We start from the raw sequence: 22,786 nt of genomic DNA, 5'->3' as shown, positions 1-22,786 counted from the left end.
CTTGCAGCCATTGATGGATTGATTCAGTGATCCCCATGAGGAATAACCTGATGATAGAAAGCATCCCTGACTTGCCATATGATAGTAACATCTTCTAGGCATGAACTCAAATGAATAGAGCAGGATTAATTTCATAGAGAGCTGCTATTATGCCTTGGGAATAGCCCAGCACCCACTTTACATCAAATTAATTTTCTTGCTTCTTCAGGGAGATAGGAGATAGACTTATTATTGAAATACAGTCAAATGTAATCAGAAAGGGAAAGAAAGAATCATTTTTTTGATTGACCCCAGGAAATGTGCTATTAAAACCTCGGAATACCCAAGATGCAATTCACAGACCATATGAAGCTCAAGGAAAAGGAAGACCAAAGTGTTAGTACTTTGGTCCTTCTTAGAAGGGGGAACAAAATACCCATGGGAGGAGATACAAAGTGTGGAGCAGAGACTGAAGAAAAGGTCATCCAGAAACTGTCCCACTTGGGGATCCATCCAATATACAGATATCAAACCTAGACACTATTGTGGATGTCAACAAGTACATGCTGAAAGGAGCCTTTTATAGCTGTCTCCTTAGAGGCTCTATCAGAGCCTGACAAATACAGAAGTGGATGTTCTCAGCCAACCATTGGACTGAGCACAGGGTCCTAATGGAGGAGCTAGAGAAAGGACCCAAGGAACTGAAGGAGTTTGCAGCTCCATAGGAAGAACAACAATATGAACCAACCATTAGCAGCTCCCCCAGAGCTCCCAGGGACTAAACCATCAATCAAAGAGTACACATGGAGGGTCCCATGGCTCCAGCCACATATGTAGCAAGGATGGCCTTGTCAGACATCAGTGGGAGGAGAGGCCCTTGGTCCCGGGAAGGCTCCATACCCCAGTGTATGGGAATGCCAGGACAGGGAAGCAGGAGTGGGTGGGTTGGTGGGCAGGGGGAGGAGGGAAGGATAGGGGATTTTCAGAGGGGAAACAATGAAAGGGGATAACATTTGAAATGTAAATAAAGAAAATATCTAATAAAAAATTTAAAAAGATACCAAATAATATTATCCAATAGTATTTCTATGATTGGTGTTTCTTCTTTCTAAATTGTCTACTTTGTACTTTTAGTGTTATTATTATTAGTGCTCTCTGGTATCTTTGAGCTGAAGTATCTCCCAAGTATTCTTTTATTCCTAGTCCTGGTGAGTTGGAATCCTGCTCTGAAGGTTCAGATTAAAGGATCCTCCTATCTCCCTTGGGGTTCTCTAATTGGGCTATCCAACTGTAGTGGTTTGAATAGGTATGGTTCCCACAGATTTATGTGTTTGAATGCTGGGCCCAAAGGGAGTAACACTATTAGGAGTTGTGGCCTTGTTGGAGTAGGTGTGGCCTTGTTGGAGTAGGTGTGGTTTTGTTGGATAAAGTGTATCACTATAAAGGCTGGCTTTGAGGTTATATATGCCCAGTTACACAGTCTCCTTCTTCGGCTTTCATATCAAGATGTAGAACTCTCAGTTTTTTTCTCTAGCACCATGGTATACCTGGATGATGCCTTAATTCTCATTATGATGATGATGTAAGCCAGCCCCGATTATAAGAGTTGCATTGGTCATGGTGTCTCATCACAGCAATAAAACCCAAATTAAGAATCTTTTATAAGTGAAAGATAACATTCTTCTAGAAATTTTTATTTCCTGAAAGACAGCCTCTCTATTATATCAAACATACCTTCTTTTGTTTCTAAAATATATTTAATATATTTAGAGAATGTTTTGTGAACTCTAGTTTGCAGTCATTAGAGATAAAATAAGAGCCTAACTTTGTGTTCCTTCTCTTCACAGTACAATCAGACAGAAGAGTAAATAGATGAACTTCCATACATATAAAATTATGGTATCGAGAAGCCATTTATCCAGCCACACCTTCACTTGCACCTGATGTTTTATGCTAAATTAGCTCTGAATATGTTGCAAAATAACTGAGTTTCCATGTACCCTTTAACCATGACTTGCTCCTTGGTATCCCTTGACTACTCTATGAACTAGTCAGTGATGGTATTATATCCAATACAATTTTTTGGGGGGGACTCTATGCCTATGATATGGAAATTGTGCAGTTATGAAATATTTATAAAGTTGCTAGTCACACAGAAAGAATATTGAAACAAAGAATGCAGAGAGGAGCTCAGAATCAGGAACAGCAAGGGGTCTAAAACCCTATTGTTTCATATCTGAGATATAAGCAGTTTATTATAACCAATTTGCCCTAGAAGTCACTAAAAGTCATTGCTACTTGTAGGAGGATGAACTGTAAGCTTTGGCTGGCCCATTCTTCTTTGAGACAATGTTTTTGGCATTTGGAATCCAAAAAAACATTTATGAAGAGTAACCTCTGCTCAAATTTCCTCCTTGGCACTCTTGGTACAAGCAGGACTGGATGAATGACAGTAACTAATGATTTAGAGAAGACAGAGGAAGTTCATGACATTTGCTACCACTATGACTTGAATGTGAAGTGTCCCCCATAGGCTCATGTGTTTGAATACCTTGCCACCAGATGACAGCTGGATATTGGAATGTTATGATACATTTTGGAAGTAGAAGCTTGCTGGAGGAAGTGAGTCTCTAGGGATAGACATTGGGGTTCCTTATATTGGGGGTAGGATTTATAATATACACCCCACTTCCTGTCTTTTTTTCTGACTGTAGCTGCAATGAAAGTAGTTGTACCTGATTCCTTCTGTTGAAATGCTTTCTCCATTGTATTTGACTGTATCCCCCCAAACAACTAGCCTCAAATAAATTTGTCTTCTCTGAAGTTACTCTTTGTCAGGTATTTGGTCATAACAATGAGGAAAGTAATACGGCATGTGATTTGATTAGCATCAGTGAAAGGTAAAGTCATGTTTTAACTGTTGCATTCATCTGCAGCACTAATGTTCTCCAAGATAACCAATGGCTATAGAATATGAGAGGCATCTTGGTGATTCTTCACACATCAGACATTCCTCTGCCATGTACCCTAGAGTGCTTAGGATGAGAGAAGTTCAGTGGTTATGTTATGATACTGAGGTCTATCTTCTGGGAATTAATAACAATATAATAATAGTATAAACATTAGTCGTTTATGACTCTACATAAGTTTAAGAGGCTTTTATATACTATTTATTAAATACTAAACATTTAATACATAAATATTATTTTCCTTATAGGACTGAAAAATTTGGATAAAAGGATTTAAATATCTTGCCTAAAGTCACAGAGTAAAATGTGATCATGCTTGGATTTAAACCTGAAATTTGTAAGGAAATTCAGTTGCTATTCCATGAAGAGACGATCAAATACCCAAATAGGCGAGGTGCCCCCTGAGCAACACCTATGATGTTATATGCATAAATGCAACGTGATCATGATTGGGGTTAGAATTTTTGAAAGGTGCCTGGTTTAACGAGCTAGAAGAAAAGTATTGCGCCCTGATAATCTGCAAAGAATGGATCTTCATTCAGGAAACCAACCACATACGTATAAAGCAAAGACCACTTGATTTGATCAGCCATGTGTTCACCGAACCGTCACTGTCTAATTTTCTCTCAGAAGCAGCTGCTTTGGACAGCAGCAAAGCATACAACTATCTGGGTTGACCTCATTAGGGGCTGCTCTAATGGTCCTAAAACAGATACATTTTTATCTGCTGGCTTTCTGTTAAGATTAACATCTCATTTGATATCACCTTTATGCTTTCAAATTCCATAAGCAAGTAAATGAAGATAATGTACTGAATGCATTTACATTGAAACTAAAAATGATCAAATAGTCTCTTAACTCCCAAGCTATCTTTCATTTCTTTTTACATTTTTTCTATTGCTCTTGAGCAAATAGCAGCCAGAAAGTGAAACGTGAAGGCATCCATTGGTTTTCTGATCTTGGTAATTTTAATGGTGTCAGAAAGAATCCACACAGGAATTTATTAGATTGTTCTTAAGCATGTATGTTTGATCTCTCCTCTGACTGAAAAAAATAGAAATAAAAAGTAATTATATATATATATATATATATATAGTTCTTGGAATGTCGAATGGGTATATGATTTTTGAGCTTTCCAAATGTTAATTAGACTCTTCTCAAGTGATGATACACATAAAATTCATAGCCAATTAGTTTGAAGTCATGAATCTTCACTCCTTGACAAAGTGAACTACTTTGTTAAGACTGGAAACAAAAAGAATACCATGATCTTCTCTCTGTATGATTTTCCAAGGGCCAGTTGCTTTTAAGTTCCCTTGAGTAAAAGCCAAACTACAGATGTCTGTGCTGCTCAGAGAATGCTTAGAACATCACAGTGGCTTCTGGAAGAAGTTTGCTTTAGAACCACAAGAAAAGAGACAGATGCACTATTGCATAACTGAAATGAAATGTTGTACAGAAAAGAGTGCTCTTCATTTCAGCCACACTAAATCATAGCTTGTCCTTTGAGGCTGCAATATTTGGATGTAGTATTGTGGTAGTGAGAATAGTGCAATTTGTGAGATGGTTTTGAAGAGCCCTGAGATGCTAATTATGAAGAAAATTTGTTTTTTTTTTTCAGGGTAAAACAAGGATATATGTGATTTTGCATTAAATAACAGAGGTATAAATGCTTTGGCAGAAAAATGGAGTTCGTTTGCATACATCTTCAAATAATTTATTGCCAGTATTAACTCAGAAGAATAAGATACTCAGTTTTGGGCTGACTACCTTAGACCTACCTTGTAGCAATTTTCAAAAGACTGGAAAGCCACCACAAATCAAACAGTAAAATGAATTGTTTATAATTAATCACTTAAAGTTTTGATATTATTTTTCTGATTTGTTGGAGAGGCAGAATTTTAAGGTTTTAATGCACGAAAAATGAGCTGATTCATGTCCACTAAATCCATATATAGGTATGAATGACAACAACTGGCATATCTCTCTTTTCATGTATACAAAATAGAGAAAATCCTTCAAATAACGTTTTGAAGTTTAGAGCCTAGCAAGGACCATCAACAAGTAAGCAGCTATATTACTTATCAAATGAAAGTATGTTTGAATTTGTAGAACTTTGTAGCAGCTATGATAATCATGTTGGATAATATAAGGTAGTCTTATATTAATCATGTAAATGGAAAATAGCTTTAGAGTTGGAGTTATTTGGTAACAAATGAAAAATATGGTATCAATTTTCTTTGACAGGACGCTGTAGTACTATGGTGTGTGTCCCCACGAAAGCATGCCATCTTCTATGGGTTATGTAGTGTAATGTTTTCAAATAGCCCTTTTCTAAGAGTGATATATTGCTGGTAATGAAAAGTCATGCCAAAAATCTGGTTCATAACATTTCATTAGCAGTTCATAGACTTCTTTTAAGCAGAACTAAAACATAGAATACACTGATAGAATTATCATTGCACGAAAGTGAACATGTTTATGACAGTAGATATGGCTTTCTGAGCTCAACAATGACATCATAGACTGAGAAACACACGTGTAGAGCAAGCTCAAAGGACAGACACATTATCTTTCTTACACTAACCTTTTAAGAGTCATCTGAAACAGTCATACAATTGATGGTACATTAAGTCACAGCATCTCTTTCTATAGACACCAGATAAAGTAAAACTCTATTTCAGATTGTTTTGAAAGAGAATGATAAAATTAAACCACGCTGCCTGTGGCTTTGTCCAGTGGGGCATTCTAATTGACTTCCAAGTCATTAATCAGTTCCTAATCAATCTGTTTTGCCAGCAGCAGGCAGTTAGGACTCCATTACCAGCCATCTATCATGCCATGCCCCTAATTCACTGCACCATTAGCCATGGGTTAGGCCTCTGTTAGAATAACTAAGTGCCAACTGCTAAATGCAATGCATTTTTGTTACCTCAGCCACTGGGATCCCTTCAGGTGGCCGACACTGGAGTAAGACTTCCTGCTCCAAGGACACTTCCTTTCCCAAGGGTTCCTGCTCGAATGTCTTCCGCAGATCTGGAAGGTTCAGGTGATAAAGTACATGTCAAAACTACACCACATCAGTCTTGTTACAGAAAGTGCCAAAATTTTCCCCAGTTTAGTATTTTAGATCTTTATAGTTCATCCATCTGTTGATAAGAGTGCATAATCTGAAAAGTAATATTCTATATGGAAGAAATTATGAAAGTTAAAGCCTATTAACTGTGCTAACTTTAAGCTTCCATAAAACCCTTTTATAGATCAGTTTAATAATTACTTAAACACATTAATTGTACTTTAGTATTTCTTGGTAATCTATTGTCATGACAATATTTTTTTTAAATTAAAAGAGACCCAATCATGTGAATTTTACAGGCAGAGTTCCTTATGTACATAAATATTTTCCTCTTATAATTGATATTATTGAGGTTGTAGTAACACCAGGATATTTTTATTCATAAAACAAAAGTGGCTTTTTTTTCATGTTGAAAAATAGGACTCTTGAAGGAGCCACAGAGAAGGTATATAACTTCTACAACTGTCTTAAGACTTTAAGGGAAAACAGAGGATAGCTATTGAGAATAGTGTAGAAAGAATTTAATTTCTAATCATGTAGCCATTTCAATGAGAAGATTAAGTATTCATTTCTGCACAAACATGCCAAGTACCTAATTATGTGCTTGTATAGATAGAGCTATTATAGCAAGATGCAGCAGCTTAGGAAACTACCCTGAGATGCAAATGTCAGAAATCAACCTATCATCATACAAACATCATACAAACATCATACAAACATCACACAGCGGGAGACAGGTTTAACTAATACATCTTTGAATGAGATAGAATTGCTTTGTTTTAATAGCTTGGCTTTAAAGTCTAAATAAGTTTTATCTATTGTTTTACAAGTAAAATGTAATCAGGGCATTTCTTAAGAAGCTCTAGAATTTTACTTTGTAAATACAGCTCAATTCTTTACAGCATAGGCTTATCTTAAGTTAGCCTGTGGGTTTCAACAACAATTTAATGCTTGTGTGTTCTCATCTATGTCCATAACAAATGTGAAAGTAGCATTTGGCCTCCTGAATTACTAGGTGGAAACACAAAGACTATAGAGGTGTGGATGTGTGCTAGTAAGTTCCTTCCAAAATGTACCATCTAGAAAGTTACTGAAGGAAAAGATTCACTTACATGTTTGCTAGATTGTTGGATTTCTTAGCTGAAGAAGTTCATCTAAGATTCTGGTGGTTGTAAGAAAATAATTGATGGATGTGAAACAAGATAAGATAAAAGATTCTCCAAAGGATGAGAGAAACAATTTTAGAAGGACATTTAAAAAATATGATTGTTAAGAAATTGAGTGTATTTTTAAAATAAATATTAAAATCCAGATGAAAACCATAACCTCAAAGATATGTAAACTCCATTCCTGTTTCACAAATGAGGACTATGCACATTTAGTCAACCACAACCTCACAGCAAAATAATTAATACTAAATTGGAATGTGCTAGCCGTTGACTTCATAAATTTTGCCATCCCAGATATTCCTCAAAACCATTTGCCATTCATTTGTGTATCAACAGAAATATAATATTATCTTTGTTAGAATAGTTGTTATTAGCTTTGATCTGCACTGAGGTAAGGTTTTTGGTAAGTGTGGCTGCCAATGAAAAGAATAGTAGCTAATAACTTTTATAGGATAAATCACTATCTATTTTATATGCCTTATTTTCAGAGAGTGACTGAAAAGATCCCCCCTAGTATGACCTAAAGCAGAGACAAAATAACTGGACTTTGTTCTAAAGTTGATAAAGTTGATAACTGACTTGTTTTCATTTAAATTTATCAAGATGTAAAAAAGAAGAGCTAGAAAGAAGAAAAAGACATACATTCAAACATTTAAAAGAATTTAATTTGGTATTTATAAGTCACATGCTTTTGGTAGAGATTTGATGAAATGCTTAGGATAATGGTGTGTGGGATACAGAAATAAGATTTAAAAGATGAACTTAGGTGTGGTAATGAAAAACCCCCTTTGTCCAATAAGAAATGACTAGTGCTACAGTGGTAGTTAAGTCAGAGTTAGGGACCAAAATGTGTAGACTGGTGGTGGTAAGAGGACCTTGGACTCAGTAGATAGTTGCCAACAAGTGAGAAGGGAAAGTAGTCAGTGTGTGTAGATCATACTTTCAGGAATGTTTGCATATTTGAAGAGTATCAGTAGGTAAAGCTATTGTTATATTTGAAGCTACTGCATTAAATCAAAATTCACAGTACAGCAAAGACAGGAAGAAAAATAACTTTTCCTTGTTACATACTGAGTTTAGTGTTTCTATAGGATGCTCAAATGGAACTATCCAGTAACATCTCTAGATCATATTTGATAATCCTCAGTACCATTGAATTTGGGACTGTGTCATTTCATTTGTGCCACTGTTCTTTCCATAGGAGAGATTTTTATTCTCATCACTGATCTTGACTCACTATATTCCAGAAGATCCTTCCTCTGCTGTGACAAAATAAGTGGATGTAGAAAATGACAAGTGTTCGCAGGGATGGCCATGTCTTGTCCTGGGAAACACTTAGTGGGGCTGGCTGTCTCAGCAGTTGCTGAAGCACTAGAAATAAATGCTATGGGCACGCAACAAGACATAGACAGAAATATCAAAGCAGAAGAGCTTTGTCCGACAACAATGGCAAAGAGTGAATGGAGGACTGGGCAGAAACTTCAAAGAGGAAAGTGGCAGAGGGATCACAAGGAAACTGAAATTTTAGGGAGAGGGAGTTTAATACCACAATGTGACACAAATATAAAGAAAAAGACATTCATTTGGGAAAGCCTGGAGAAATGAACATGTTGAACACCTACTAAGTTTTCCATGATTAAGGGACATGATTTTGGTTTGAGTACGTCATGCTGTAATCTGTGTTAGGATATGGTACAGCTTTTAACATAGTGTTTAGACTTCTGCAAGATGAAGTGTGCATGCCGGGGGTCATTGCTTCTTAAATGAGAAAACCTATGCACAGGAAACCTAATTCATAAGTACCTGCTGCAGAGAGAGATGCAGCAAAACCATCAGTAAATAAATATTACATAATTACTTGGTCATAATGGTTAGGTTTTTCAATTCCACATAAATTTTATTAAATTTTCAAAATAATATCAGATTTAACCCCACAAAACAGTTATTTCTTTTTGAAACACATTTTTAAAATTTCTGTCATCAAACCTTGTTTTGGGGTGGTATAAGGAGCATAGGATATATATTATATTGTGGCAGTGTAAAAAGGGTGCCTAACATCCTTTATCATTCAGAGAGATATGATAGAAGGTGGAGAAGATGCCTTGCAGGCACAGTGAACACAAGGATGATAGAAAAATTGGTATTGTCAGCTAAGTATTAGCTGTAAAACATGGTTCAGAATAATATGGGAATTTATGTCAGGGACAAAAAAAAAAAAAGATGAATTTTGACCTGGACTACATTTAGGAATCTTTTTCTGTTTTCTTTCCATTAGTAAAAAGACTGTAACTAAAGAAGGCATAACAGGTTATTTCTACAAAGTCAACTTAGTCTAAATATGATATAGTTATTGATTCTACCAATTAAAAGAAAAGTCAGTGTTGTTGTAAGCATGGATCCTGAGACAGGTTGACTCCTGAACATGAATATTGGCTTACTGAATCCATTAGCTGAAAGCCAATTAGCAGATGTTGAATGAGATCTACAATGACAGGGATTTCAATCAACCATCTATGCTCAATCAGGAACAGCTTTTTGAACATTCATATGTGTGAAAAGACTCATTTGTCACTCTAAGATTTGTGCTTTCAGTGAGGCTTCTGTATAACACTGTGGTTGCAAATTATGAATAGTAAGGAAAACACCAGCCTTCAGACCTCTGCGAGCATTAGAGGCTCTCTCTTAGATGATGCAACTAATGGATTTCTGAGAAGCTGAAGAGTTTGGGGCATTTCCTTTTTTCATTAATAAAAATAAAAGTCTGTGATTTGTAAAAATCTTTGCATATTGGGACATATGAGAGGATATTTTATATATGTATTTAAGAGGGCAGGAACATTATTCTTTGTGAATTAAGATGCCATTTGGTTGCAATTAACAGAGGAAATGTCCAGAAGAAATGAAATAATAAATTACCTTGTAAACTGTAAGAGTAGATACATACTAGAAAAATTAACCCCACTTTCATTGAACATTTTGGCATTTGGTTCTATACAGATAGAAAGAATTAGAAACTGAGAAGAAGGGTGGCTTCTAGTAGGTACAATGTCCAAATTATAAGATGCTACACTGATAATGTCTCACCAACATGAATGTCTAAACATAAACTAAACAAAGATTTAAAAAGTAGAAATGCTAAAGTGGACAAGTCCAGCAGGCCTCAGGACTACACAGAGAAAACTATATAATATTAAAGAATTCTGAGAATGAGAGAAATATTCTTCCCCAGGGATGAGTACACAAGTTGGTTATTCAATATCAAATGGTCAGCCTGAAAACATACACATAACATCATATAGACTGAGCAAATTGTATTTAGGAATATACAAGTATACATACACACACACACACACACACACACACACACACACTAACACAGATACACCATCAATTAATGAAAACACAGGACATGAATATGAAAGAGAAAAGAGAGGTATGTGAGAAAATTTAGAAGGAGAAAAAAGGAGAAATGATGTCATTATAATCATAAAAAAACAAAAATTCTCATATCAAAGTCTTATGTAAAATTTTAAAGTAATATATAACACAAAGCCAGGCAGTGGTGGCACATGCCTTTAATCCCAGCACTTGGGAGGCAGAGGCAGGTGGATCTCTGAGTTAGAGGCCAGCCTGGTCTACCGAGTGAGTTCCAGGACAGCCAGTGCTACACAGAGAAACTCTGTCTTGAAAAAAAAATATAACACAAAAAATGAAAATTTATTTATTATACATAGACTCTGAATTACTTTGAGAAACATGGAGAATTATAGAGAAATCAAAATAACATATAAGAAAGTTTATCATGTCTACTTGCTCATTAAGAAGAGAGAGGAGCATTTCTCCCCAGGGACTAGTATCAGGCTCCATTACCTGACAGTCTGAACTGTGAAAGTTGAGGCTGGACAGAGCTTGGCTTAGATTATGATAGACCACACTTGTACTTGGGAGCCCTGCTGATATGCAAAGTAAGATGTATGAATTTGTCAGCAAAAAGACCTCCTCGTCATAGTTAAGCAGGCAGGTGACTAATACTATTGCCTATTCAAAGAACAAATCCTTTTAATTCCAAGTTTTAAAGAACAGTCTATGCTAACTATGTTAACAGTCTTAGCACTTGTTAACCATGCCCACTCTTTCAGGGTTTATTAGGGAAAAACGATTTAGGAATTATGATAGGCTGATTCTGTAAAGTGACAAATTCGCTAATGATTTAATCTGCAGTAGACAATTTGAGTTGGAATTCAGATTCCAATTTACATAGAATAAGATATAAAGAAAACATTACAATATTTATATTGGCTGGGTTTCGTCTTTCCCTATAAGGCTGTTAAAATACATATTGAATGCTAGTAGGGTTTGGAAGATTTTAAAATACAAAATATCTATAATAAGTAATTATAACCAGTATATACAGAAAATTCTAGACAATAATTACTTATATATGCATTTTTAAATGTCCTTTTCTTTTAAAGTTTTATCCTATGTTAATGATCTATAAACTCTGGTCTGTAATATTCTGTACAGTCCCTGTGGAAATTAAGGTTTATTTTTAATTTATTCCAGTATTTAATCATGAAAAAATTCCTACATGTTTTATAGAGTTTGATTATTTGTTCTATAAATCCAGTTTATTTTGGGAATGTGATTTATTCCCTTCTCCATTTATAAGTCCTTAGTATGTTTGTTACAATATATTAGTTGAATGGCTTACTTGTGTAGGAAGAAGAGGGACATCAACAACAGCCAAGATCACAGTCCCATGTGTTTGGGGTGTGGTTAATGAACAATCAGCACTATACAATCCAAAAGTAGAAGTTTTGAATGTACCCGAAGACTCTTAAAGCTAATATTCACTTAGGTGTCCTGGTAGATAGAAATTTCAATTTGAATCATTCTAAAACACTGCCATGACCCTGTGAAGGGTAACAAATTCTTGTCAGAGGATTAAAAGCAAGCACAAAAGAAGTGAAATTGAAGAAAGGGAAAATATTAAAGTGCATCATGAATCATGATATGTGTTATGCATATATATATTTGCATTGTGCTATATGCAAATATAAGCTCAGTGGATGTCATTTAGAATAGGTCTGGAAGCAATTGGGAAGGAGAATAACACACTGGTCAAGAGGAGAATTTGGTGTAGACAAATGTGGCTTCAAGTGTTGGCTCTACCACTTGACTACATAACACTTCTAACTTTCTTCATTAGGAAAAAATAAGTGAATCTTATGAAAAGGATTTCAGAAGCTTGAAGGTCACCTATCTATAGTGTCATATTAGCATATAGCAAGTGCTTATGCAAACATCAACTCCACACCTCTTCTTTCCCCATGTTATTAAAAAATGTATCATGGCATATCAACATTTGGCACTATCATTATTACTCAAATAAAATTGATAAGAAAAATGGCTGTTACAATCTCTAATGATTAATGGGAACTTTACAAGGTGAAATCCAAGGATTTCAAACTATGACTGATAAAACTTGACTACTTCTATTCAGGTTCGACCCTGGGAATCTGGTTCTTACAAACCCACAGGCTATGGTCAAACTGCTAAAATCTGAGAACCCCAGATTGATTGTCAGCTGATTGGTCTGCCTTGATATATGTAGCCCAGCACCAAATACAGGCATCATGGGAAGCTGTGGATAATGATGGAAGCATAGTCTTGAATTGTGGCTCTCACCAGTTGGTTTGAAAATGAGTTCTTGCTGACACTTCCACAGCATCAGCAGTATGCCCTTCTTCTCTACTGGCTGATAACTGACATTATCTAACATAGGCCTCGAAACTTCTATATCTATAAGGACCATGTAAGTAACACAAATAGCAGAAAACTAGGCATCAGTTCTTTTCCTTGAAGCTCACCACTCACCTGGCCTACATTTTTCCCTCTAAATGTTAACAGATTTGAGTAGGAAAACAAAAACAAAACAAACATGTTCTTTCTCTTGCTGCTCAGCTGTGCTCCATACAACCTAAAGAAATACAGGCTCTTGGGGCCACAACCCTAAATTTAATTGCCAATACGAGTTTGGAATTTGGAGATTTTTTTGATAGCATCTGACTACTATGTGGTCAAATACTTAAAATGTCATCCAAATGTGTTAGTGGGGCAATTTTTTGAGGGCTAAATACAATAATTGATAAGCCCTATGGGGCCTATAGACTGCTACTTTGAGATCACTGGTCTAGGAAACTCAGTTTTGAAACTGCTGAATATTAATGTTTCTCAGCCCCTCCCTTCTGTCTTGAAGAAAACTCAAGACTTCTCCACATAGGTATCCTGTTTATGAGCTTTAGATACAGAGCCAAGGAAACTGGCCAAGGTATTTTTGAAGGTAGGCTGATTTTTATAAAGAATAGATTCCTAACATTTTAATTAGTATTTCATAATTATTAATGTATACTCTCTTACCTTCTTTCAGTAAGAATGTTAGGCAATAAATGCATGAAATTCAGAAGATGGTGACATTTTAAATAGATGTAGACTATTAAAACTGGAGTTAGGAAAATGAGTTTTAGATGACTGAAAAGATAAGTTGTCATTCCTGCACGTCTTGATGACCACATCCAATATAAATGTCCCCACATTTCTTTGCCAAATGAAAGTTATTAATTGCTCTGATGGCTGTGTCCAGAAGCCTGAAGCTCTGTCCAGAAGCCTGAAGCTCTGTCAGGCACAGCAGGAAGCTGTCATTATCAATTACTATCTTTTTCTTCCTTAGAGTAGGAATGGCAGATATTTGGTACCACTGCCTTCCCTTATGGTTCAAATGGCCATAACTAATCAACTATTCCTTTCTATGGAGTCTGAATGTGTGCTCAGTAGCCTTTTCAAACTAGTGTGCCCACAAGCCAAACCCAAGCAGTAGATTTTAGTCAGGAGGTGATGCTCCTGTCTCCACCTAGCAGTTCACCGCTTAAAGCTTCCTGACATGAGGGGAGGGAGAAACACACCAGTCATTCCATTTTGCAGTGAGATTCAACATCACCAACATGTTGGATATTTATATTTTCCTAGTACTGAGCCTAGACCCTCATACATAGAAGTTAGCAATAGTCTATCAATAGGACCATCTCTGACCCTTTTAAATTTCTTTATATTTTGAGAAAGGGTCTCATGAACTTGTCCAACCGCTCTCTGGATGCCTTCTGTAGCCCAAACTACTCTACAACTTGACAATTCTTCTGCCTCAGCATGCCAAGTAGCTGGGATAATAGATTTGCACCTCCAGACCCAGCTCTATGCTTATTTAAAATATGAATATGTTCTGAGGTTGAATATACTTTATGCATGGTATATTTTATAGAGTAGCTCCAGAAAATAATGGAGTTGAATTAAATACCCCAACATAACCTCACAGCATTCCTTGGTGAAGGACTGGGGGACTATTTCTCTTATGCGGGAAAACCTTTCAACTCTCATAGTCTAGTCTAATGACCTTATATATTATATATCTGAGATCTCGAGGGGTGAATTTACTTATTCAAACTTACATTTACTTAGAGTGTACCACTCCACATCTGGAATTGGGATGGCAGGTGCATGCTGTGTATAGCCCTTCCCTATTGTCAAGGGCCCATCATACAGCTCTCAACAGCCGAGACTTGAACTGGTTTCATTGGGTCACCATGAAGGAATCATCAGGGTCGCAATTCTTCCAGAAAATTTGAAGTACTAGTTATGGCTTCGTAACAGGTGTTGGTGGCTGCCAGTGTTCCTTGACTATGGCTCTATCTCTCTTGTCTATGCTTTAGATTCTAAATTTTCGTTTGTGTCTAACCTCCCTCTGACTCACTCTTCCTACTGGATAACCTCCAGTCTTGAGGCCCATCATCACATCTACCAAGATCACTGTCCAACATTTACAAATTTTAAATAAAGGTCCAATTCCTTTTCGGGGGTGAGGAGTGACCCTCGAGGGTCACATTGAAGCCCACTACAGTGGATGTTAGCTTGAATCCTTGGTCCATATGATCTAGGTTTGACTGTGATCAGCTCCAGGATAGGTTTCTCTGCTTTTCATTCTTCATGCAAAAAGTAATGATAAACATAATAGTTACTGCATAGTTTCTGTGAAGATTAAATAAGGCAATAATAATAAAGTTCCTAGGACAGTTCAGCTTTGTTAGAAATTCCTTCCTGGATGGCATCTCTCGTAGATGCTCATTTGTCTGGCCCTCTCTAGTCACTGTAGCTGTGCAGTATTCAGAGTCACTGGCATGCCATTAGCTCATTTAACTTTTACCAAGAGGCTAAACTTCAATTAGGATTAAGCTTCCTGCCTTTCAAACTAAGCTTGTTTAGACCAAAGGGCTCTAGATTTATGTAAACCCTGCACTTTGGAGACATTTGTGTTGCAGTGATGTGTTGCAGACCATCTTCAACACTTTTGATGGATGTCTGTTCTGACATTAAGCAAACACAGTGGCTCTATTGTGATTCACAGTTTTTAACTTTCAAATGATTTCGCAATTCCTTTTACAAGTGTGATGGCCAGAGGCACCGAATGGACTTTTGATTAAAAATAAATTATTTCACTGTATTTTCAAAGTGCTTCTTTATCAAATAAAAGAATTTCTCGGTCACATTAGACATTAATACATTTTTAAAAGGAAAAAATGTACCTGTCCTCCAATGATGATGGAAGGGGCTAATTATCTTGTCACAGTAGAGTAAATTTATTCTTAAATCATAAAATTTAGCAGTTAGCGGGATATAAGTGCTGAGAACCAAGCAACTGGGCATATTTGGAGAGAGTTAGATTAATGTTCAGAGCTTTGGCCACTTATTAACAGTGAAATATTCCTGCTTTAATGTCTCAAGTGTCTCAAGTTTTCAACTCTCTTCTCTCATAAAAACAGATAACCAGATCTGTGATTTTTTTATCATAAAATACTACATTAAACAACATATTGCTTATAATTTAAAATGTAAGGGGTATAATAGTTTTAAAAAGAAGTTTTTTTCTTACTTGCCTTTCCTTTCAAAATATTGTAAATTCCAAGAATGAGCCATCCACCAACCAAACCAACTGCTCAAAAATGCTATAAGGGTTAGATATAAAAGTCAAAAGTTGCTTCCTGTGTATGTAGCTGTATGGAGTGCTGCAGATTACAGTGAGGAAACTTTCCTTACATTTCATATCTATCAAAACAGACAGGCAACTTTTCTCATGTTTCCACATCTCCATTTTATTATTGATAGAGTGTAAATGATGACAGAACCTGCCTCAGATGGTTCTTGGGTAATAGCAGTGACTATAACACAGACACAGATTAAGAATGTATCAATGTTGATTTTCAAGACATTACTTTAAGAGGAAAGAGGGAAGGTAATAGATTTTGACTATTTTCTTTGTAACCTTAATTCTTGATAACCTCATTTACTTATTTAAGAGCTAAAGTTCTTGGCCCTTCCTAAGAACTGACCATGAAAACTTCTACAGCATTTCAATTCATACCTGAGAACAGAAGTCAAGCCAGCATCCTTAAGCAGGAGGGCATGCTGGCAATATCTTAAAGGTACCAAGAACTGCTCTCCTTCATTGCACAGAGATCATTTAAACTGATGAATCTCAAGTGAACACAGTCCCTGAAGTAAAAATTGCCATCATGGTCATTTTTCTTACTTATTGACTGTAGGGCATTTATAGGACCAATACATTTATATTCTTATAGTCTTGCCAAAGGGTCTTTTAGAAAAAAATATTTTAGAATTAAATGTCCAAATGACACCTATTACAAAGAAGAGGAAGAGAACAATAGCCACACAAGGCACACGTTTATATTCATAGTGAATCTTTAGTTTCAGAAAAAAAATGATTAGATGTCATCTCAATACTTTTGAAGGTATGTCTTAGGGATAAATAATAAGAAACACGCCAACTTTATGGATGTGGAACCTGACATTCCAAAACTTTAAGGTTTTCTTTGCGAGTACAGAAACAATGCAACTGCGGATAATACCTTGGCAATTAAGCCTTTAAGCCATAAACTTTCCTTTTCATATGGCACAAAATACATTTTACTGTCAAATTTCAGTCTTGTGGGTAATACACCCCACATAGGGATGAATGGCTTTCCCTAGAAAGTAACTGTATGAGATAGCATTCTATCAGTTACTTGTCTACCTCCAATATTAGATATGACTTATAAATGGCCATATACTTGTTAGATGTCATGAAATTTGAGAGGTTTTGCCCATAGACAAAAGCACATATATTTGGGTAAGGGCATTGAGCCAATGAGCTCTAGTTTTTAATCTTATCATATAAACCATAGTGAATTGTTTGTGGTTACATCAACTATTGAGATTTAAATAAAACATATAGTACTTTGTTAAAACTCCATCCCAATGTATGATCTTTTTCAAATAAAAAATATAGACTCTGTCATTTACAACAGGCACTAGGGGTTTAAAGATTGCCTAAAGACTAGACCCAAACCATAGGAATGCACATTAGTTAATAATCTATTTATTTTGGTATTGACAAATCTGCTCTGTTCTATTAAGAAATTCATGAACAAAAAAATGGGTGTAGTTATATACACCACACAGAGAGGTGAAATATAGGAAGGCATTGGCCCTTTGTACTTTTATACTGTAAATAGAAGGAAGCTTGCAGGAATTCATCAGATGGAAAAGGTAATCTTGAGAACTTCCATCTATCCAAAACCTAAACCTAAAGAAGTGAAAACAAAATGTCATCATCCCCCCCTTCATTTGATCTCAGTGTGTTGGTTTTTTTTCTTTTTTTGTTTTTTTTTTTTTGTTTTTAATTTATTTATTATATGTAAGTACACTGTAGCTGTCTTCAGACACTCCAGAAGAGGGCGTCAGGTCTTGTTATGGATGGTTGTGAGCCACCATGTGGTTGCTGGGATTTGAACTCTGGACATTCGGAAGAGCAGTCAGGTGCTCTTACCCACTGAGCCATCTCACCAGCCCTCAGTGTGTTGGTTAAAGCATAGACTTGACTCCTGGATTGGCAAGCTTTTCCATATTCCAGCTGAAGGATTTCAGACTGAATTTTTCAGTCTTCTCTTTTAATTTCCTTTGCATATAAAGTATGGATAATAAACTCACTCATTACAGAGTCCTTGAAATGATTAAACAGTTAATACATATGCAGTGCTTCAGTAGAACCTCCATTAATATTATTGTGACCATTTTACAGACTATGTGTCTGACTAGCCTTCTGGGCCTCTGGAGCACATGCCTTGAGTGTGATCTTAATTAATAAGACCTATAAGTATGCACAGAACTGATCCCAAGGACTATTATTATTAAAAAATTATTAAGTATTTCATTGATAGGTGTTTTCTATGTTGAAACTCCATACAATACACTAGTAGAGTTAATTTTATCTGCTTATGCTTACTTTTGAAAACAGACACTAGAAACTAGAAAGGTTTGTATAAACTAGAGTTTAGGTGACAGATGTAGCTGGCATCACACTCCTATTAGACACAGCTATCCTAGACAGTGTGCTAAATACTATGGACTCACAAATGTGGGCAAGGTTGATACAAACTGCCCGTGCCTCAAAAGACAGTTCTAATCATATGGATAAGGCTAAGTGGGTGTGGGAGGAGGGCTGGAGGGTCACCTTGGATCTCCTTAATCCTTTCCAAGAACTGTCTGATGCCTGTCTGTTGTCAGTAGTGTCTGGGAGACTACTGTGACTTACAGGTTAGTATATGTGATTCAAGAGGAATCCCAAGGAACTGTCTTGACACTTGCAGGAAGATGGATTCTCTATACACTCACAGCCCAATGTCACCCAGAATTTGTAGGAGAGCAGTTACCATCTGGCTATCCTCAAGCATTGGGTGAAATTATGGCACCATATTGTGTGAACCAGGAGACAGTTTCCGCCTTCTGGATTGACAGTCTAGGCAGACACAAAGGAGTGAAAGGAGTGGTAATTCACTCTCAAAGTTCGCTTAGTGAGTGTAAGTCTTAAAACAAATGTATAGAGCCACTAGAACCATAGTAGCTGGTAGCATGAACACCTGCTATCACCCAGTGAGCACATGATCTGTGCCCCATCTCTCTGCCACATGCTTGGAAAATTTATTTCCTTTAATCTCAAAATAGCCCAATCATTTTCATTTCATGGTTCATGAAATTAAGGCTCAGAGAGGTTAAGTAACCTGACCAATGTCTCATTTGTCAGTGATGGAATGGGGATCTGAACATAATACAGTCGGATCTGGAGGCAAACGCTTTTAACTTTGTTCACATTGCTCCCTTCTTCAGACACGACAACAAAGGACAAACATCAGTACCACCAGTACAGTAGCTTCCATAACAATGAAAATATCAATCTCAAGTCTTCCCTGGACAGCATTGATCAACAGATTTGTTGGATTTCCCCTTTCATGCCTTACATGTTGGGCATTCTCAAACTGGCTTTAAACTAGAAGCACTTGGGAACCAAACCCTTCTCTCCTTAAGAAGGTTGCTGTAGCATGCCATTGGGTGCTCTCTCAGGACACTTGCCTTTGCAGGAAAGTGACTGTCCACCCAGGGAAAGCTCATACCTCTAGTAAAAATTAAGGAGTTTGGACAGGGAAGGTACATTTTTAGCTTATATCTTGCTAACTGTTTAAGTCTCTAATTTTTCCTCTGCTCAGGTTGTGTCACTGAGTAATTTTCTATTGTACAGACCTTGGATGTATGAGTTATTGGTCATAAACATTACTAGTTTATTAATTCTCTACCTTTCTGAAAATGGAGCTTAAAGCAAAGGATGATGGAGGAGCATCAGTACAATCAGGGTGGAGTTGCTATTTATGAGATGGCCATCCATCGAATCTCAACGTTAAAAGCACACAGCTCATTTGGTATACAGAAGACTCAGAAATCCACAAACATTGTGCTGTGTGTGGGAGGTCGACTTGGTAGGGGGCATCCTTGACAGAGAGAAAGTGAAGTACTTGCTCTGAGGTTCATCATGATCTGTATCTGTGTGAATAAACAGTTCTGAGTGAGGTGGGATGCTCTGAGGTTCATCATGCTCTGTATCTGTGAATAAACAGTTCTAAGTGAGGTGGAATGCCTTGGCTGCATGTGTGGGGGTTCAATTAAGAAGTTCTCAGCACACCTCTTATGAGAATTACCACCAGAGGGAAAAGGTGCCAGGGAAAAGGTTGTTCTCTGATTATTTGAAAATGTCAAACTCCTTAAAAGCAAGGAGTTAGAGAAAGAGATTTAGAAAATATAGCAAAAATAATATAACTAGACAGGGTTTACACATTCATATCTAATTTTAAAATAGAAAATAAAGATTCATATCTATACCTTTCTGTATAAAATTGGAAACACAATCTTTTCTTTAAAAAAAATCTATGGCTCATCAAAGCTTATTATGTAAGAATACATTATGTGGAACTCTGCAGCCTTTAAGCATATCTGTAGATTAATTTGGTGTAAGGTGTATGCTGTACTTTAAATATTTACTGTGCTTGATATTCATGGGTATGTAGAAGCATAGCATAAAAACTAACTGAAATCATGCTTCTCTTTCCATTGTAGCTCAAGGAAAATTTTGGAATTAATTTTAAACTTATGTGGGGGGTGTGAGGCCGTTCCATCAGCATCTCAAGCCCATCCTACCTGTTGGAAGTACTGGCAGTGAAATACTCTCCCTTTTGGGAATTGCTCTGGGTGAGAAGCTGTTTTAGCCTGGGTTATAAGCTGGTGGAAGTAGGAGGTATCCTTTGAACAGAAACCCACTGTTGCCTTTTTCCCAAGAGCCGTCCCAGGTCCAGGCATTCCTGTGGAATTGCCAACAGCTCAGTTCCTCCCCATGCCCAGTGGTATTGATTCTGTCCTCCACCTAACATCTGTAATGACCTTGGTGTACTGTTCCTAAGAGCAGTCATCAATAGTTACCCTTTAAGTGTGTCCCATATTGCATCGACTTAATGGGCAATACACCTAGGACACCACACAACTTTCTAACTGTATTCAGAGAAGGATGTTCATCTTCAGTATTTACACAAACTTCACAGAGAACTCTTCATCAGGAGCTCCCTTTAGACATATCTCTGAAACATAGAGTATATCCCAGGCATTGTTCTAAGCCCTGAAGATACCAGGTTATGTAAAATAGAATTCTTCACCGAAAGGATCACATTGTGGTGAAACACGAACACCACAGCAAATGAAAATAGACAAAGAACAGGCAAACTGAGCTGGAAATAGGGACAGGGAAGGGATAAAGAGCAGTCAAAAGATTCATCTGTTTTGCATGAAAATTCTGTCTCTTCCTTTCACGTCCACATCTAAACATTCAAAAGAGCTCTCATTCCTACCTTTGAATTTATGAAGAATCCTGGTTTCAGCATCTTCTCTGCTTTATCTATATCAGCTTCACAAAATGTCAAGGAGTGGCTACCTAACTTTTATCTTCAGTATTGCTTGTCACTTACTACCGTAAAGTCAGGGATTCTGTGAATGGAGGTAAAATGGTCTTCTCACTAGTGTGGAGTTGGGAATTCTATGAATGGAAATGAGTGGGCTTCTCTCTAGTGTGGAGCCAGTGATTCTGTGAATGGAGTGAGTCTGGATTTTCACTGGTGTGCAGCCAGTGAATCTGGGAATGGAGGTGAGATGGGTTTCTGCCAGGATCCGAAATCACACTAAACTCCCAATGCCCTAACTCTCCACCATCCCATTTTCTCCTAACTCCTAGGCCTTACCTTTCTCTTGTCATCTGGGACTCTCAAGTGTTTGTACTAGCCTGCTGCAGTTCTCCCTGCCCCCCTTGATATCAAGGTTAGCAGGGAATCAGAGCTCAGCTTCATAGACAACCCACCCTGACCTTTCATTCAAGCACAGCATCTTCCCAGTCTATTTACGTTATCTACAGCACACATCATGTGTCCCTACCTGCTCATTATTTGCTTTATCTAGAGTTTATCTAGTCTCAACAGATCACTCCCAGAGTATAAAATTGTCCAAGGACAGAAGGAAAAAAAAAACGTAATTAGATATTTACTGAGGAAATTAACTTTTAAAAATGACAAAGGTAAATAGGCTGAAACAAGCAGGCATGAATTACAGTTGAAGGGCAAGGAAAGTGAAATAGTTCCAATCTAGTGTGATTTGAGACCCTTAGTGGGCAGAGCTGAAGGCTCTGGTGGGGGACATAGACAGGTAGCTCTTATATACTAAGCTGTATCTCCCTCCCCAATTCAGATGGTGAATCACAACTTTCAGTAGCTTAAAATGTGATGGCATTTGGAAAATAAGGCCTTTCAGAGAGGTGATTAATTTAATATAAGGCTGTCTGGACGGGTAGCAATCCAACCTGACTCGTGTCTTATAAGAAAAAGAAATGCACACACACAAAGAGACACCAGGAAGGATCCCATGAGCCCTTCAAGACTCAGTAAGAAGGCAGCTGTCTGCAAGATGCAGAGAGGCCTCAGGAGAAATGGAGCCCACTGACAACTTCATCTTGAACTTCTAGCCTTCAAAAGCACAACAAAGGAAATTTCTGATTTTGAGGCCACCTAATCCCTGGTGTTTTGATATGGAATTTTGGATTTGTGTGTCAAGTCTCTGCTACTATG

General features: G+C 37.0%; 1 protein-coding gene across 2 annotated transcripts in view; it reads right to left on the bottom strand.

The window, feature by feature from the left end:
- The window catches only part of Unc5c (unc-5 netrin receptor C), a 350,620-nt gene that overhangs the window by 90,206 nt on the left and 237,628 nt on the right, over window positions 1-22,786 (bottom strand). For both annotated transcript variants that reach the window (XM_021195777.2, XM_021195778.2), the window contains exon 4: window positions 5,881-5,984. In XM_021195777.2, coding sequence (XP_021051436.1) covers window positions 5,881-5,984 — 104 coding nt within the window. The remainder of the gene's footprint in view (window positions 1-5,880; window positions 5,985-22,786) is intronic.

The sequence above is a fragment of the Mus pahari genome, chromosome 4, assembly GCF_900095145.1.
Source record: "Mus pahari chromosome 4, PAHARI_EIJ_v1.1, whole genome shotgun sequence".
NCBI lineage: Eukaryota > Metazoa > Chordata > Mammalia > Rodentia > Muridae > Mus > Mus pahari.
This window is presented reverse-complemented; position numbering and strand designations above follow the sequence as displayed.